This window comes from Homalodisca vitripennis, unplaced genomic scaffold (assembly GCF_021130785.1).
Source record: "Homalodisca vitripennis isolate AUS2020 unplaced genomic scaffold, UT_GWSS_2.1 ScUCBcl_6215;HRSCAF=13317, whole genome shotgun sequence".
NCBI lineage: Eukaryota > Metazoa > Arthropoda > Insecta > Hemiptera > Cicadellidae > Homalodisca > Homalodisca vitripennis.
In genome coordinates this window covers 46540-66884 of record NW_025782367.1, presented here as the reverse complement: position 1 = coordinate 66884, position 20345 = coordinate 46540, and the positions used below count along the sequence as shown (strand labels likewise).

At 32.1% G+C, this 20345-nt stretch overlaps 2 protein-coding genes across 3 annotated transcripts; both read left to right on the top strand.

Annotated features, from left to right (window-relative positions):
- The first annotated feature begins 7929 nt into the window (after positions 1 to 7929).
- On the top strand, positions 7930 to 13741 carry LOC124373725. 2 transcript variants are annotated; one of them, XM_046832070.1, is made up of 5 exons: positions 7930 to 8119; positions 8801 to 8944; positions 9386 to 9460; positions 11770 to 11933; positions 13114 to 13741. In XM_046832070.1, the coding sequence occupies exons 1-5, from the start codon at positions 8051 to 8053 to the stop codon at positions 13685 to 13687; spliced, it is 1026 nt and encodes a 341-aa protein (XP_046688026.1). In that variant the 5' UTR covers positions 7930 to 8050; the 3' UTR covers positions 13688 to 13741. The 2 variants fall into 2 exon arrangements, with proteins under 2 accessions (XP_046688026.1, XP_046688027.1); XM_046832071.1 differs by lacking the exon at positions 9386 to 9460.
- A 4076-nt stretch (positions 13742 to 17817) lies between these two features.
- On the top strand, positions 17818 to 19992 carry LOC124373724. Its single transcript, XM_046832069.1, has 2 exons — positions 17818 to 17925; positions 19596 to 19992. Exon 2 carries the CDS (start codon positions 19651 to 19653, stop codon positions 19990 to 19992), a length of 342 nt encoding a protein of 113 aa, XP_046688025.1. The 5' UTR covers positions 17818 to 17925; positions 19596 to 19650.
- The last annotated feature ends 353 nt before the right edge of the window (positions 19993 to 20345 follow it).

Below are 20345 nucleotides of genomic sequence, written 5' to 3'. Positions count from 1 at the left end.
ATGAAATACATAATGAAACACGTTCCGGACATTAGTGTAAAAAAGAATGATATTTTGTGTAGGAATATCTAGTTGCATCTCCGACTTGCTATTAGGTACAGAGAGTCTGTTTATACATTTTCTGTTAGAAGTATTAACTTTCTCAATAATTGAATTACAATTTTTACATACCTTTTGATTGATGTAGTTTTCTTTTAATATACAGGTTTGGCTTAGCCCATTGAGAAAGCATCCTATCCTTTCTACGACTAAAAGTATGAATTTATTTAGGAAAAAATACATGCGTGTACAAAAATATTAATAGAATGAGTTTGGATTCATAAAAAGTAGGCAATTTTTCAGGACATTTTAGTCTATTTGGTTGCTCTCCAATAGTGTTTGTTGCTTTCTCCAAATAACTTTTCTTTAGTTTTGTTTTTTAGTATATATATTTATAATAAGAAAAAACAAAGAATCAAAAGGAACTGTCGATATTTTATTACTTTTTTGTTTATCTATTTCAATAATTTTTTATTAAAAACTTCACAATTTGTTTTACATGGAAAACTAGTTTTTATTGCATTTAGTTATTTATAAAGCAATCAAAAATCACTTACATTTTTTAACTTTTCGATGTTTATATGACAAGCTCCTGAGTTAGTTGTCTGGGAGATGAGACAAAACTGCTTGTTTAATTCAATTTTGATTATTAAAGTGATAATTAAAATAAACTGTTTAGATTACATGCAATGAAATTCATTTAAATTTTATAATTCACTTTTGTGTCAGTCTTTGAGTATCTTTGGTATCTCAATATCACTGTCTGTCACTGGTATCACATATATGTCTACTTCTGAAGTACGCAAATTGTCTTGTTCCATGAGGTAGCGGAAGAACTAAAATTTCATTCATCAACTATGAACAGATAAAAACTAAATATCGAGAACAAGATACATAGAATGAAAGCAGAACATTGAAATGGCGAAAATTGTGGCATACGGCAAACGAGCATATGGTGAAATGTAAACAATAACAAAACAAGCTATTAGTTGGACTTCCAGTGTGCAAATATAACGAATCTAAACCAACGAACTATACTACTGGAACGCGCACTGCCCGTAAGCCACATGTGTTTTCCGGTCGCACACGGCTGTGCGTTGCGGTTGTATTCATGGACTTGCAGGCGCTTAAAGTGGGCAAGACCTCACAGAGTTGTGCGGCGATCAACGGGACGATACGGTATCACGCCTTTTCATGCCGAAAAAAATCATTCTTGTTATTTGCATTTTTGGCAACTCTTCCTATTTATTACGTCTAGACGTCTGATCTGAGCAACTCACCTAGTTTGTTTTCTTTTTATTTGTCAATATTAGTAATGTTTGTTATATCGCGACATGGTGAAGAGTTGCTCTGTGTACAACTGCACGTCGAGATAGACTAAATGAAGCCACATTTCTTTTCACAAGTTCTTACAATATCAACCATGTCAATATTTATTTGCAACTTCTAAAATAATAATTTTTACCAATATTATTTTCTGTATTGCCAAATTATTAACTGGGTTACCCAAATAGTTAAAAGAACGGTAAGACCGTTAATGAGTACATTAACAAGCTATCGTTTTTCAATCATGAGCAATAATTATATAGTTGAGGAAAACATGATTATCACTCAATTATTTCATCCGCATTGATCCAAGATATCAATTTTGGTCCTTATAGCACTTATTAATACATAAACTTATAAATCATCGCTAAAAACAAAATCTACTGACCCACTCTACTTTATAATTCGATCTTTGTGATTTTCAGCTACCTGTATTATATTATTATTATTAATTTGTTTGTTTTAGCTTTCCATTGCATGATGACAATTTACTAGAAAATTGGATTACTGCGACAAAGAGAAAAACTTTTAAACCAGCAAAACATAGTGTTTTATGCAGTAAACATTTTACTGAACATGATTACCATTTAATTTTGCCTGACACACTAAGAAAATGTTTAAAAAATTAAGCAGTTTCAGCAATTTGTTATTTTCCATCACAGTTTTGGAAAAACAAAGGAGAATTATTTTTTTCAGAAACGAGTTATTTTTAATTAAAACTTTGACCAAACTATTTTTTAAAATAATATTTCATCACATCGCAAAACAGAAAACTTTTGACATTACAAAAAAATCAAATTTAGGAATTGCAAAAATTGGTCAAAATAATGTTATTTTCTAACACGTAGATAAGCGTGTCATGTTTGTAGGTTTTATGTAGTTTTCAAAAATGATTAGTCTTTCAATCTTTGATAAATTGTCGTAATAACGAAACTCGCCCTGGAGCACCAGCAGTATACAATCAAATTGCATTGAAGATCATTCAGGTATTGGATCCCATTGTTGTGTTAGTGAAAAGAACCCCATAATATACGTACTACGGTGTTCATTCTACAACCTAAATAATCGTGATCTCGTCCACAAAGCTACCAGTTTCAATATCAATAGTCGACACAAACACGTGTCCCACATTTAAAGTTAAATCATATGTTTAGCTTTGTAGACGTGATGGGAGGGTTTAATTGCAAATACCACAAGTGATGTATCATAGTGTTACAAACAATAGATGACAACCGTACGTTGCGTGTTATGTTGCGGTCACATGAACCTTCATTAGCAGCAACTGTTCTCTTTGTCCTGTAACACAGCTTTAGCAGATGGTAGTTAAGCCTTAACCTTTTAATAGTCTGACATAACGTCACCAGTTCTTAGCATCGAGTTTTGTTACCTCTGCTTGGCCGTGCTATTTAAATGGTTTTTCGGTTTAACATTTCCTTAAGTACAGGCCATGAACTCTTATAATTATAGAATACATCAATAGTCAATAAATATATGTATGTATTTTTAGATTTTCATGTTTATCTGACAACCTGAAAGCGTTTCCCAAAGTTACCCACAACAGTATAGATTAATATTTGAATAATAAGTTATTGTACAAAATTTAAAGGCATGGACGTGCGAGTACAATATGTAAAACATATGTATTACATTCTCATTTCTTTGAGATTGCTACAGTTTATATGTAAACACACGTTTCAAATCAATATGTTTTATACAATTTAAGGAGTTTATTTAAATCTCATGTATTTTAATGTTTTTTTATAGGTATTATGTCCAGTGCTACATAAATTCAGTGGTTGGCTGAGATTATGCTGTTGCACACCACCTGAGAGTAGTGAGGCCTGGCACGGAGTACACTAATTAAAATACGACCTGGCGCTTGACATTAACAATCCCCTACTAAACGTATATGGACTATGAAGAAAGACATTGGACAGGTTGAAACGTGTTTGTAAGCAGTTGTTAAAAGCTTAAATCTAATTTAATGTGGTACTGTATGAATGCAACCTAATATACATTTACATAACCTTTGAGTGGAACTAAAACAAAAATAGACGACACTACGTGTGATGGGTGCAGACTGAGGTCAGTACAGCCGTCAGCTATGGACAAAGCGGGGAAGCAAGCACACCTGCAGGGCTGTCGCTACTCCCCGTCTGATTACTTCATTTGTTTTGCCTGTTACATAGTTGTTATTTAATGGTTATTTATTATTAGAGTAAAATTTTTGTTATTTTTTTAATCGTTTTAGAATAGTGGTTTTCAATTATTTATTAATATTGTTATTATTTTATTAGCCTCACGTAGCCTACTATAGAAGATAAAACCAATATCCGTACAGTATAACATACATATTTAATATATAATATTTATTTATGGCCCCACTGACAATTTTTATGAACCTAGCGAGCCCATATGCCGGTAAATTTATAAATGCTTAAAGCCAAATACAAAGAGAATTAAACTGATATTGTGATATCAAATATGCGTGGTTTTGGGTTCTGAGAGTAGAAGAAAATAAAAAATATAACGTCATGATGATTAAAATATTTCAATGATATCGGCCGTAATAATGTATATTTTGTCAAATTGTAATTCCATTACCCTAGCTGTGGTTAACAACGTGCTCAGAGATAGTGAATAATCAACTTAGTTACAAAGAGACGACTAGATTTCCAATTTTTCTTATTAAAACCTAGACATGTTTCCTCTTCATTTAACGTAACTATTTTACTAACCATCAACAAAGTCCAAGACATATTTAAAATTATAAAGACAGAATCAATGAAAAACATTTACAAAAACATTACCCCTCCGTCACCCCTCAGTCTTGTGTTACTGACAAAACTAAGACGTCTCCTGGGCTCCGGAACAGCTGTACAGAAGACTAAAAAACCATGGTTCTGTCAGGGAAGATATCCTGCAGCTAGAGCAGCACTATATTTAATAATATAATTTACTAACATAATACGCAGTTGATTTTCATAGTGTAAATTTCCTCGCTACTGCTATCCAGGTAGCTAAGGACCTGTGGAGCAGTAGACTGAACAATTATCTTTAAACGAAGTATTTCGTCTCTGCACTGTCCAGATAGCTTAGGACCTGTAGAGCATTAACCTGAAGAATTAACTTCAAAAACGAAGAATTTAGGCTCTGCACTGTCCAGATAGCTTAGGGCCTGTAGAGCATTAAACTGAAGAATTAACTTCAAACGAAGAATTTAGGCTCTGCACTGTGCAGATAGCTTAGGACCTGTGAAGCAGTAGACTGAACAATTATCTTCAAACGAAGGATTTCGTCTCTGCACTGTCCAGATAGCTTAGGACCTGTAGAGAATTAAACTGAAGAATTAAATTCAAACGAAGAATTTAGGCTCTGCACTGTCCAGATAGCTTAGGACCTGTGGAGCAGTAGACTGAACAATTATCTTCAAACGAAGGATTTCGTCTCTGCTACTGTCCAGATAGCTTAGGACCTGTATAGCATTAAACTGAAGAATTAACTTCAAACGAAGAATTTAGGCTCTGCACTGTCCAGATAGCTTAGGACCTGTAGAGCATTAAACTGAAGAATTAACTACAAACGATGAATTTAGGCTCTGCACTGTCCAGATAACTTAGGACCTGTAGAGCAATAAACTGAAGAATTAACTTCAAACGAAGAATTTAGGCTCTGCACTGTCCAGATAGCTTAGGACCTGTAGAGCATTAAACTGAAGAATTAACTTCAAACGAAGAATTTAGGCTCTGCACTGTCCAGATAGCTTAGGACCTGTGGAGCAGTAGACTGAACAATTATCTTCAAACGAAGAATTTCGTCTTTGCACTGTCCAGATAGCTTAGGACCTGTAGAGCATTAAACTGAAGAATTAACTTCAAACGAAGAATTTAGGCTCTGCACTGTCCAGATAGCTTAGGACCTGTGGAGCAGTAGACTGAACAATTATCTTCAAACGAAGGATTTCGTCTCTTCTACTGTCCAGATAGCTTAGGACCTGTAGAGCTTTAAACTGAAGAATTAACTTCAAACGAAGAATTTAGGCTCTGCACTGTCCAGATAGCTTCGGACCTGTAGAGCAATAAACTGAAGAATTAACTTCAAACGAAGAATTTAGGCTCTGCACTGTACAGATAACTTAGGACCTGTAGAGCAATAAACTGAAGAATTAACTTCAAACGAAGAATTTAGGCTCTGCACTGTCCAGATAGCTTAGGACCTGTAGAGCATTAAACTGAAGAATTAACTTCAAACGAAGAATTTAGGCTCTGCACTGTCCAGATAGCTTAGGACCTGTAGAGCATTAAACTGAAGAATTAACTACAAACGATGAATTTAGGCTCTGCACTGTCCAGATAACTTAGGACCTGTAGAGCAATAAACTAAAGAATTAACTTCAAACGAAGAATTTAGGCTCTGCACTGTCCAGATAGCTTAGGACCTGTAGAGCATTAAACTGAAGAATTAACTTCAAACGAAGAATTTAGGCTCTGCACTGTCCAGATAGCTTAGGACCTGTGGAGCAGTAAACTGAACAATTATCTTCAAACGAAGGATTTCGTCTTTGCACTGTCCAGATAGCTTAGGACCTGTAGAGCATTAAACTGAAGAATTAACTTCAAACGAAGAATTTAGGCTCTGCACTGTCCAGATAGCTTAGGACCTGTGGAGCAGTAGACTGAACAATTATCTTCAAACGAAGGATTTCGTCTCTTCTACTGTCCAGATAGCTTAGGACCTGTAGAGCTTTAAACTGAAGAATTAACTTCAAACGAAGAATTTAGGCTCTGCACTGTCCAGATAGCTTCGGACCTGTAGAGCAATAAACTGAAGAATTATCTTTAAACAAAGGATTTCGTCCCTGCTACTATCATTTAAGTTGGAACCAGTGGATCTTGAGACTGTAGAATCATCACCAAACTAAGAAATTCGTCCTCGCTATATCAATTTAGCATGGGACCAGCGGGTCTTGCGACTCAAGAATCGCCTAACGAAGGATTTCGTCCGCGCTATATCCAGGTAGCTTTGCACCTGTGGAGTATTAGATTGAAGAATCATCTTCAAACGAATGATTTCATCCCTGCTATTATCCAAGTAGCTTGGGACTAATGACTGGTTATGAGAAAGATTATTTACCCCCCATTCTTGTTTATACTACACTCTCAGGCGTGGTACCATACAGTCAACTCTGGCCATCTTGGAACAATGGTGGCAAATTCTTCTTGGCCCATTCAATTAAAATTGGGTATAACATATCGAAATTCTATCATAATCTCTGAAACTAATCATCTTTCCTTGTGGAGAGCAAAAGAATGGGGGTACAGCTGGGTTTGTAAGCTTTATTAATGAGGACCTAAATATAGTACCATCTTGGTGCTTCAATTTTTCATTTGGAATGAATTTTTATTTTATATTGCCATGGAAACAGTAGGAGGTATTTTGTAATTGTTATAATCTGCTACTCTTTGCACGGCTGATCATTTGTTTAAAAAAATAGTGTGTGTGATCAATGAGGTTTGTCCGAGTAATCACCAATTATTCAATTTCCAACTATAATCCAATTTCCTTAGTAATATTATAAACGCGAAGGTGGCTTTGTTTGTTTGTTTTGATTTCACTCGTAAACTATTTAAACGATTGTACTGAAATGTTACATGGACAATTTAACGATCCCAGTGATGAGTATAGGCCTATTCTTATTTTCGAAAGTCCTTCTAGGCTCCACCGCACTGGTCTTTAAAGTAGTGAAGCATGCATTTTGGTTTCTAAAGTAAAACAATATTAATTGAGCCAAAGTAGCGGATAACAGCTAGCAGTGCACATATAAGAGACAATTTAGTCTATCTTGTCTAAACGAAACTATGCTTTTCAGAGCTGTGTGTAGCTTATCTATATATATATATTTTTACTATCGGGAAAGAGGCAAAATGAGCTATGGAACAACAAATACTAAGGATCAAGTAAATTATGAACTTTTTGACGTATTTTCTTGATTGTGACAACAAACCAAAACTTAACATTGGCGTCGGAAATACAATTTCCTCGAACCAGAAGTGTTCATACAGTTGAAAAATCTACGAAATTGCGTACAAAACCGTGGGTAACTGCTAGTAAAAATATAAATATTTACGCAATATCCGTTTTAAAATCGATTTAATATTTTACTCGAAAAGCAGAAAAGAAAGTGAGTTAACTGTAACTTTCGATCTACCATATACGAGATCCATGCTGTGCCCATCTCATGTTCATCAGTATTACGTGTTAAATTTAATTTTAATATAAAACTTACATATAGGATAGAGATGGTATAGACTAGCGACTAAATTTAAAAGAAAAATTATGTTAAGTTTAGAACCACTAGAGTATACGTAAGACGAATCAATTTTAAGATTTAAAGTAAAGACGGAACTTCAAAGAACTTTAAAACTTGTTTGTCTTTGCTGAAGAGTTTATGTCCTCTATATGTCGACTTAACCAGTAAAAACTACTAAGTCTTTTGTATAGATCAAAGGTGTATTCAGTGCAGATAAAAAAACATATGTTTTCTCGAAAACAGAGCTACTGTAAACAAACTGTTTTTGTTCTAAATTATAAGTAAGTAGCAAAATTATAGTGGGAAAAAATTATAGTAGATCAATTAACTGTCTCATTAATTACATTAAGTACATTTTGATTACTGGTACATAATATGATGGAGATTACAGATAAAAATCTAAATCAAATTCCGGAAGACGCTTCACAAGGCAATATTCCAAATGTACGTATTTAGAACTTATTCTTTATATCTAATTATGCTTTATGACTAGGATATGCTTTATGGCTAAGATATACTCTAGTATCTAGTATTGCAGCAGACATATGTATAAATCTGAGCAAGAAAGAACTTGAATAGCTTATTTCATGTATATGTGTAGGGTCATGATTTAACCTACGCAGTGTTTGAATATTATGGTCTAAGTGGTTTGGGTGGTCAGAATCTGTTTCCCAAAGAATTTAGGTTCAATATTATAGTTATTTTGTGTTTTTTCGTTCTTGAAAATGTGTAAACTAAAACATTTGGATGCTCAGTTGCTTATGTTCTACAAAGATGATTTCAAACCTATAATTTTTCTCGTGTAACACTAATTCATTACGAAAGCCGTTGACACAAGGTATTTGTAAGAAAGCCACCGACCTGCAATGTCGTGTTGTTCTTTTAATAATTCTTTTTGCACATGCTTTTAAAGTGATCCAATATTTAAATAAACAAAAAATGTTATGATATTTCATTCAAAACCCGGTGTCTTCTGTAGCCAAATGCACACTATTTCGACACTCAATCAAATATATCACGTACAGTACAATTTATTTTACATTTGTAAATGTTAATACATAATGACTTTTAGAGAACTTTTATCATCTTAATATTTACGTAATATGGATATTTTATTTTTTGTAGCCAAATACCTTAAACAATAACGGCACCAAAGACACAACCTATGCTAAGACCATGTTAAAGGAACTGCTGAGATTTGACGTTCATCATCGAACTGAGAAGGATGTACGGGAACACGTCTCTCGAATTCACTGTTTGGTTAGAAAGGTATTGTGTCATATCACAACTGTTATCACTACAATTGGACCATTTCATTATCAAGGGGACAAGTTCGTCATTTACAATCCAATTTCATGCTTACAAACATTTTTTGCACTTTGATCACAAAAGTGAATACTATTATACACAGGAATACACTTAAGAAGCAATTACGAATCCTCCATGATAAAGTCCACACAAGTCAGGAATTTAATATTTATGAACTGTTGTATTTATTGATACTAAAACTTAATATCCTCATTCATGAAAATGTAATGGATATAAGTACGAAATTTACTGTATTATGAACATGAAGATAATTTACTAAGCTAGTTTTTTAAAAAAAAATCGCTATGTTAAAGTATTGTAAAATATAGTATACTGATAGTTCTATTATGTATATGACTTTCCCAATATATGTTTTTCTCACAAGAGGTACTTATCTTGCAGGTAGTTTTATTGCTTTTGGAGAAAAGTTCTCTTTGCAAAAATTTGGAGGAACAACGAACAGTACTTACTCAACAGGTAGTTAAGTCGTAGAAATCTTAGTTATTGTTTCGGCTTAAGTTAAATCAATAATGTTTTTATTTTAATTTAATTTCTGAATTATTATAATTTACAAGAACGCTTATTAATGATTACCTTCTGAAATTAAAATTATATTAAATTATCAAATTGTTTGTTATATTCCTATGTTGAGTAGTTAAAATTTTTAGCAGATACAAGCAACAAAGAAATAAGTTACATACAATTATTATTTTTTTCTTTAGACTTTGGTATATTTTGAACTACAGCATAACTGAAATTTCTGTTCTGTTAGCTATGGACCCATAACATCGAAAGTTTCGGGCCATGTAAGCCGCTCCGATAAGTCAATATCAAAGTTTTTGGCTTATTTCGGAATAGAGAAGCTGAAATTAGAAGAATATATAGTAATTTTCTTTATCTATAAAGTATATTGTACTGATGAGATCAATACAAGGTATAAATGTTTGATATGTTTGGAATATAATACTTCAAACATAATAATCTGATTTTAAAGTAAATAAACCATATACATATTTCAAACAATTAAAATAAAATTATTACACGAGATTAACACATGAGATTTGTGTGTATATTATCACTAGTGTGGTAACTAGTAGGTAGCTGAAAATGATTTTGGATAACAATGGTATAACCGAAGTATTTAAGCAATGAGCAGAAGAACTTCTACTTTCTACCTTCTGTTCTTGTCAAAATACCTCTAAATCTAAAAAAGTTTCTTACTTCTAAATATAATTCGAATATTCACAATTAGATCATACATTTTTAGCTCAAAACTTATTAAGCTTAGTTTATTCATTTTAATACTTAATTTCAAAAACAATCCTTTAAATAATTTTATAAAACAACGAATGGGTGTGTGAAACTGTAGGATTATTCTGGGATATCATGCGCTAGGTATTTTTTAAAGACTCGTTAATATGATTATAGGGAATGCAAAAGATTAGAGAAAAACATTTCAAAATATTTTTGTTCATGTATTTTAATTTAGAGTCTGATGACTGGGACACACAGCAGCCCCTTACAGTGTGTAAACCCCCCAATATTTTAAATAACATGCATCAATACAGCCTCACGTGATCTAATATAACTTCCACTATGTGTAGATATATTTTATAGCATAAAAATACATCATAGTTTTATACTTGTTGCTGCATATTATAAAATAACTTTGTTTTCGTTTTAGCACAACATGACACTTGAGTTACTGCACGAAAGTATCCTGTAATCTACAAAGCATTTATCTATTCCCTTTATGGAAACAAAACTTCCATTAATTTATTTACAGTCTCCTCGTTTCCTACATTGTTGGTGATAATGTTAATATCTTGTTAATCTCGTTCTAAAAACGATGTCTGCAATTAAATATGTAACATAATGGAAATAGCATTAAGCAACAGTTAATTATTAAAATTAAAGGAATAACTTGTTCTTGTGTTTAAAATTTCTACGGAACTAAACTTTGTTTTTAAGGTAAATAAATGTTTGTTAAAAACATAGATATTTATTTTGGTTTTATATGATTTATGTTACTTCACTTTTGTTCAGGAAAACTTTTAAGTTTTACATCTATTACAACCTAATTAAAAATTCAATTGATACAATGAGATAAAAGTAGCTTTGTAATAACAATTACTACCTGTAAAATATACGTAATAACTGTGTCTGATTATGATCCGTTATTGTTACTTAGTGTTAAACATAGGGTAATATTCTTAGGTGTATATACTGTTTGCACAATAAGAATAATAACTGTGTCTGATTATGACGGGTTATTATTGTTACTTACTATCAAACGAGGTAATAAACTGATATGTATGTTATTAATGCTTGCACGGTGTACATAAAAACCGTACATGGATATGGAGTATTATTATTATTTAGTGTCATTTAAACGTGGTGTAACATACTCATATACTAAGGTGTAATTAATACTTACACTGTGTACGTTTTATGTAGTTTTTTTGAAATATGTACTTATAAACATTCAAGTCAGTGGATACCTGTTCAAAACACAAGACACATGAACTATTTTATGAAAAAGTTTCGCTTTAAAAATCAATTTTACTTGACTGTGCAATGAGTTCAATTCTATGAATATAATATATACAATGTTTTAAATAACAAACAAGGGGTAAACATGGTTATCTTTACAATTGCCAGAGAAATAATTCATAAATATAAAAACACATATTTTATTAAAATTTTACTTTTATGACCATACACATTATTACATTATTCATGTGAATTGTCTGAACATTTATCATTGGTGAACAATCGAATTGCAGTGCACCTCGCTGAAGAATCTAGTAGCTGTCACGAAGGACCTGTTGTCTTTGAGAAACACTGAAGTCGAACAGCTCTGTAAAAATATAAAAATTATGGAGGAAAGAATTCATTTGGAAAGAAATAAGCAACAAAACGTTCTTAATACTTTGTCTGAGTCTGCAAGGTAGGTATTGTAACTTGTTAGTAAGAAATAGTTATTACCTATTGGTTATGTGATGAATATAGTATATTATACTTTGCGTATTCGTGTTGATGAATGTTATTAATTAAATTGGGAATCTGTATAGAACTGTGAGCGACCATCACAAAAATCATTTTAAAAACTATCTCAGAGTTTTGTACTCGTTTTGTACCTTTTTGTATTACAAAAATAAAATGTTGTACCAATCACTGAAAACACTTATTACCATTTAAAATTCGGCTCACAGGTCTACGATATGAAAAAAAAACAACTTTGTCATAAATTGAAAAAAACTACACATTATATTTGTAACAATTTCATACTATTTCATACTATTTACCACCAATTTTTTATTTGTACCAGTCTAGTAACAGCTCAGGAAAATATATAATTTTTGCTTACCATGATGTAAACCTTTTGCTATCATTGATTCTAAATCTTAGAGAACAGGTCGTGCCGTTGCCTATGCACTAATGGTTGCAGCTGATATGTTGTAGGCGCGTGATCGACTTACCGCACTGTCACTTGCTAGCCGTGGATAATGTTTAAGTTTATTGTTACTCATGATAAATTTTTTTGTTGCTTTAAGTTTTTTAGTTTAGTTTTTGTGCACGTGAATAATATTCTACCATACCGGGTCCTGTAATATAAGGAGGGTTTTAATTGGACGATTACACAAGATTTCTTTTGGCTATGATTGGTTTTGAACATTTTACAGAAGACTGCTTTGAATTTTCTTAAACACTGTTAATGAATTATACTCCAAAATCTTACAGAAACCGAAACATGACGCATCCCAGACAAGAACAGCATTTAAAAGTCAGAACTCATTTATACTGGGCAACTCCCTTACACTCGCATTACTAGATAAACACTTACAGTTATTCCAGAGAGAAAAAATATTTTAATATAAATGTTGAATTGTTTATTAAGTACTTATTTTCAGTCATGTATCTTTTTTGAATGGTACTATGAGTTTACAGACCCAGAATTATATTTCTAATCGCTGTGAGATTTAAGATGTATTTCTGAATACTGTGGAGTAATAATTTTTTTCACGCAAATATACATGACTATTTTATATTATCATACACGTTTTAAGGCAAACAATAATAAGGATATAAGAGTAAATAAACAGTTACATGAATTTTATTGGTCACAGGTTGAATGAAGACATTAAAGCACAATACCATTGTCAAATAGAGATGTTCAACGACCTGCGAGTTCGGTACGAGGAGAAGGTGGCGCTCCTGGTGGCCGAGAACACGCACTTGTCAGGGTTGTTCGCGGAGCAGAACACTAACATGGTAGGAGATGGAATGGAGGGTAGACATTGTAACAGTCCAGAAGAAACAAGAGAAAGTAAACAGTTATCTGATGTATTCGGTCAATGTGAACCATACGAGATATCTACTGATCTAGCAAATCACTTAAGTGATAGAAAATCGCTATGTGAGATTCTGACCAATGAAGAAGAAAATATTGTACCAAAATATCCTAGTATTGATAAGGTCTCTAAATCATGTCCTAATGATGTAACCGTCACAGCAGAGAAACAAAAGGGGTATGGAGAGGGAGAAGTACAATTAGGAGTAATAATGAAACCCAAGGGAGATAACGAAGAAAATATTGCCACATCAGGACCAGAGATCATTCAATCTCTGCAACTCACAGAAAATATTATAGACAAGGAAATAGCAGAACACACAGGACAGGGGGAGGGGGAGACGTCTTGACTTAAAGCTGATATATGACATATTTACACAGTATTGTAAAACTCTTTAATTGATTAAAAAACTATCACCTATCATTGATGTCTTTTATCACCTATTACTCAGTTTTATTATTTAATAATGTTTGACAGATTTAATTTTTAGGAATGTTAGTGGAATATTTTTCTTCGATCTATGCAACCTTACTTAATATAAATACTGTTACCTGCGGCAATCGCTTAGAGAAAAACATCGTGGGTATATTCTGTTTTAAACGACATTCTAAACTAATTTTTGTGTTAGGTGATTATCACTGAACACTTTTCTTGGGATTTATTTTAGGCTTTCTTTTTCGGGGTGTGTTTTGGGGTTCGTCGGAGAACGAATCGATTGTTATAAGTACAAAAAATAGCTCGAATGTTGGAAAGATATTTCATGAGTACTTGTTACTTGAGTAACAATTAAATTATTCAAACAATTTATGTCATCGTTGAGATTTGGCAGATGCTAAAGTCGAAGTTCTTACCTTTTTAGTTAACACACTCATGAAGTAATGAATAATGGGGCTCTATGTCATTTTGAAACGGAAATTGATTTTGCGTTGATGCCTCTATCTACAATACATACACGTACATAGGTTAGAGAAGTCTATTTTAGTCAAAAAATGTATAACTTTGTCCGTTGTAGTTTATCCGGTCTAGGGTGTTTCTGGTACTATAGGTGACTTTATTCAAAAGGACTACTTCACTAAAAAAAACTACAAATATTTGTTTTATATAAAAGTCGTTTAAAACTGTGACGAAATTTTAAAAGTAACTTTTCCTGGATATATATCCGATGTTTTTACGATACTAACTGATTGGATGAAATATTCTTTAATATAGTAAATATGACTGTATAATAAATAAATGTGTCTAAAATAAAATTCTTAACTATAAACATACTTAAAAATATAGAAAGAAATAGAATACCAAATATTTATTTTACGAGCAGCCTGCGGGGGAGTATTTTAAAACCCGTAGCTTGAGAAGTTTTGATGACTGTTTTTATTGCTTTTCCCAAGTATCATTACCGTCAATTCCTGGGGATAGAAATACATTTTAGTATAGTTTATTCAGGTAAAAACATTCATTTAGCGAATTTGTAATGCAGTGACATGTGATTTTGATTTTTTTATAAGAAACGGGTACCCAGAAAACCTTCCCCATCGTTTTGAGATAACTTTATTCTATTTCGTCAGCAATCCTTTTGTGTACACATGATGTGTAAACACTAAGTTTCCGTAAGCTTCAAAATACTACTTCATCACTGTTAGGTGAAATTTAACATTTAAATTAAATTTGTCTTACTTTCAGTATTTTATTAACAAGAAAATTAAGTTATTTTACGATAGAAGAATACACACTTTCGTATTAAAAATGCTTGTACTCTTTACAAAAAATAAAGTGAGAAATTAATCGTTGTCCTTATTAGTTTTAGTATTGTTCTAATCCTTTATTTATTTCAAGGAATGGTTTATTGGTAAGTTAAGCAAGAAACAGGTCTTAAAAACTATATATGCATGTATGTATGTAGGTATACATAAATGAGATTTCCAATTTTCACAATAGTGAGTTACAGGTATAATTTATTTTATATAATAGGCTACATAAATTAAAAATATATTTTTTAATAAATAAAGAATAATAAGAAATGTACTAAATCTAAAGTTAAAGTTGTCCTTTTTGTTTTATGTGCACAACTGATATTTAACGACTAAATTTACAGCAAATTTTTATGTTATCCAAATATGCTGATTAACTTTAAAATTGCAGGAAGAAACAATCCTAATCCTTCTCAAAGTTAATACGGAGTATACGGCATTGGGTCTAAAATTGTCAACGTTGAGTAGCTATATTTCTAGTGCTACAATTATATGATAGATGATTATTTTTTATTGCATTTTAGTCCACAGTTCTCAGCTTCAAGTAAAGCAAAAACACCATCTAGGGCGATTTTTTTTGAGGAACATTTTGTCTTTACTGAGCAGTTAATTTGAAGATGTTTAGGAGAATGTTTCCTTTGCTTCTTCACAAACAGATTGGGCTTGAGCAGATGAATTAGTCTGTTACATATACTGGATATATTGAACCTGCTTTGCAGTTAGGGCACACATTTTAATTTTATTTTCCAAATAAAGTTTATTGCCTCTTGAATTAGAATAAAGTTAATCTGGGCATTGCATTAAATGTAGCAATAATTCATTGGTATTTGGAGTTAATCTTTATTGTTAGGTGAACCTGACTTCATACTCAAATGTGGGAAGTATGAATTTTATATTATGCCTAATATTGTCATAAACACTAAAAGTTAGTTGCAAATGAATATTACAGTTTCTTACATGTGAACGTTGTATTTGCTAATGAAATATTTTCAGTTATTCAATATTTAATAAAATTCGCTAAAACTCTTCAATCCAAATTTTTATTGTGGCATCACGCAGTATAGAATAATTTATTTGTTTAAATTTGTTTTCACAAAATGCACTCTCATTAATCATTACATTTAGATAGTTCTTTCGAGAAAGTTCTGCCAGTTTGTACGAATAAATGGCCACTAATTAAAAACATATCGTAATCTCTATAGTTTATGATTTAAAGGGAGCATGGCTTATGCGTTGACGGATTTCGTTGAAGAAAGTATAGTTTGAATTCTTATAATAATTTCAACATTGTTGATATCTTGTATATTTTTTATAACTGATGCAAAACAGCTAATCCATTTCCGCCAACAAAATGTTGGTTAATTCCGGGATTGTGCAAGCACACTTCTAAAGTGATTGTGTTTGTTTATGCGTAAACGGATTTCGTTAAAAAGTACAGTTGGAATGGTAATACAAATTGCAAAGTAGTTAGTATATTATACATTTTTAATAACTATAGTAGGTGTTTTGTTACTTCACGATGTTTTATTTTTTATAATAATTAAAACAAATTACACAGTTATTTTTTGAGTTCTCTTATTTGTCATAGCATATGTGGAAAGTTTTAGTATACGTAGCTTTACTACTTCAAGAAATAATAATTTGTTTTAATAAAATACAAAACGGTCGCCTAAACGACAAACTTTCCGACCTTTGTTTGAATAATATTCTTTTTGGAATCATGAGTACTTTCAGCCACAGAAGTTTGTGGCACACTTTTCTGAACACTCTGCATATCTTTCGAGATGGAGTACATTTATTTTAACCAGAACTGCTACTACCGTAAAAAAAATTGTTTTAAAATCGAGATATGACAATTTCATATTATATTGTAAGTTAAAAACATTTAAAACAATACGCACTTTGTTTTTCCTCCACACTGGCCTGTATATTTCAACTCAAGTACTGTAATCTATAAAAGACCATGGAATGTTGCAGAGACATTCTATTTATTCCAACGGTACCTTCAGGTCCCTAAAACTCCTGTCATTTGAATAAAAAATAAAGCATTTACTACTTGCTAATGTCAAATTTTAGAAAATGGATCAGGAGATTAGAATATTTTCTATTGACCATCACTTATTATATGGGTGTTTGGTGTGTCATTTAAAAACGATAAGCTTATGTTGTCAGTTGTTCAGCAGGAAACTGTGTTCGTAGCTAAGGCTTCCTACCATATACTTTCTGATATTGTATCAAGTAATAAATTATTTTCTTATTGTTGAGTTGTTTACTGACTACTGAAATACATCTGTATAAGATTGGAACTGAATTGAAATTGATTCATTTGCTTGTCGCTTGCAATGTACTGAATAAGTAGTCGTTTTAGAATACAAACGATATATATGTAATCATTATAGGTAAAATCTAAATTTTAAAGCTGACTTGTATTATTTCGGAATAAAAAAGTTATTAAAAATTACTTAGTAGAACTACACACAGAGGCCTTTCTTTATACTCCTCAATCGTCAGAACCATATATTGATTAATAAAAATAATAAGAGGAGTCTGTTTACAAAACTTGCCTCAGTTTATTATAGAAAGATTATAGCTGTGATAAAGCTGTTATTTATTTAGTCTGTGTAAATGTGTAACGACCGCATAAATGCATAATTTATACACAATCAGCGAAATCGGTCAGTTATGGCAGAAGTGAGACAAGTGAACATTGCTATCAGATGGAGAGGTCTGATAAAACTTACATTATACATTTATATTGGCATTCTTGTGTATCGTTTTGTTGGTTTTAAAATGAACTTCAAAGTTTCTTCTTAAGTTACAGTGTCTGTACATAATACAGGTAAGCCAACACCAGTCACTATCAAGTAATAATTGTATTATACCTTGTAGATATGCTGATCTGTTGCCATCATCACAAAGTGGGTTACACAAGTTAATGTCAAAACTTACAATAAACAGGAAAGTGATTGTGAACTTGATATTTATAACTATACCGTTTCACTAACATTTTGGAGTACAAAATTAATATGTTTTGATTAACTATCAGTTGTATGCTAACTTGACTTTTAGTTTTCATTGTAAAGTGGCACTAATTATTCTGCTTAGTATCAGGTTAGATATATTATGCTGGTCATGATATAAGACGGTTTTAATTTTTGTATTACAAAATAGAAATTAAATTTTGGTTTGAAATTGCTTATTGTTTTAATTGGGGCAAAGTACATACTACACATCGTACTACCATATAAAAATGTGTAATGATTGTAAATAATTCTAAACGTTATCTAATAATATATAAAAACATTGATATGATAGCTATTTTGCATTTCTTGCAATAATACTTTATTTTTATCAATTGTAATTAGGTTGAAATCCTTAAACAGTAATAGGTTTTACTAATAAATTTTTACTGCGTCGAAAGTTTTCGTAATGTTATATGTCTCATGATGGATTTGGCCAAGAAGTTTTGTTTATAGTTGTAAATTCCTGGACTTTGTACTAACTTCAGACCACTATTTAATAAAACTGATAAAAATAAATTATAATTTCATAAAATGTATATATTTGTTGAGTTCATTCATTTTCGTAAATTATACGAGAACGTGTTATATATTTTTGTAAATTTGATATAAAAAACTATATTTATCATAATATTTAAAGCATTATCATTATTTATAGGACTTGGTCTATTAGCCACAAATTTGGCCTTTTAAAATGTAATCTACTACACATAGGGTAAGGCTTGTCTCATCAGTTTATAATGAAAACATTTGAAGCTTCATTGCAATATAAACATCTGAATTGAAAAAAAAAACACCTAGAGACTGAGAAATTAGAAACTTGTTACAATAATAAAATTTAATGGTAATAGTTATTATATGGTTGAATGAATATGGAAACTTTTACACAAATCACTTAGCTTTCACAATACAGTATACAATATGCAAGGTCATGGAGCAATACAAAACGTTTCGGTTCATTGGCTGTAGTCTTGCGTGGGCTAACTGCTGAATTCATACCAATAATATAATACCTGTTAAACCAAAATAATATCTGACACACCAATATAGTAGTACTAAATGTTAATAAAAAACAATACTTTTCCAAATAGTTTATTATTTGGACGAGGCCTTTCGAAACAAAAGTTTTCATCATCAGGTGAGTCCAGAAATAAATATTTACATTATTTTTTCATAACCAATATTAAAATAATTCATGCTAATATTTTTCTATAAACTCTGTGTATTTTTTTAGATCGCACACTGTTCATCTCTGTTAAAATAGTTTAAAAGTCCGAAAACATTTAACAAAAATCTACCAAAAATCTTATATATTGAGAACAATTAGTAAAATTAATTTCAATAAGCCGTAAGCAATAGGTTGACAATTTTTTAATCTATTTATGGTAAATTCAAAAGTTATACTTGCGTATTGTTAAGTAAAATGAAACGTAGTTTAGAATCAATTAAATTTGCCTTTTAAAATCAATTCAGTAAATTATTTTACCAGACAAATCAAGATAGGCATACGACAGCCGAGCAGGAGTCAGACACACGTGACGTAGATGCTGCCAGGAGCAGGAGTGACTGTCTGGTTAGCGCTTCCAGCACTGCTGCTAGCTGCTGAGGACCTGGACTCCAGCACCTGCCTCACCCTCGACCCATTCGACAGCGCGCTGCCGCAGACCACACCCTCGCCCTACACCCTCTCTTGTAGCAAGTCTGGGAAGATCACGAACCAGGACTCCGTCATCTTCACCATCAAGTCCTCGCGACCACGGGTTCGACTTCCGACGGTTTGTGGTGCAGGCACTGGACCGCGAGAGCGGTGTGGGCCGTGGGCATGTTTGTGGACACAGGAGACGCCGACATCACCGTCGTCAACTGTTTTGGTCGTTCTGAGGTAATGTCTTATTGATGTTTTAAGTGGTACTGAAATACAAATAATAGGTTTTTACTGATGATACATAAGATACATACCTACATAAGATGTTGGTTGGTATAATGCGGAAATCCTCAGGAGTACAAATTAGGCACTGAAAACTAATTATCAAATGTTGTGATTCAGAGAGCAAGTTTTGTGTGTTAGCCTTATTCTCACATCACGATTATAACTACAACAGAGAGTTCCGTTGAGACACCTGTGTGGTATAACCGACCATACAGTAACTACCAGATCTGAAAGTGTAACACATGGGCAGGTATATGATCTCTGATTAATGCCCATCGTACGTTACCGCGTGTAGAGCTACAGCTGGGA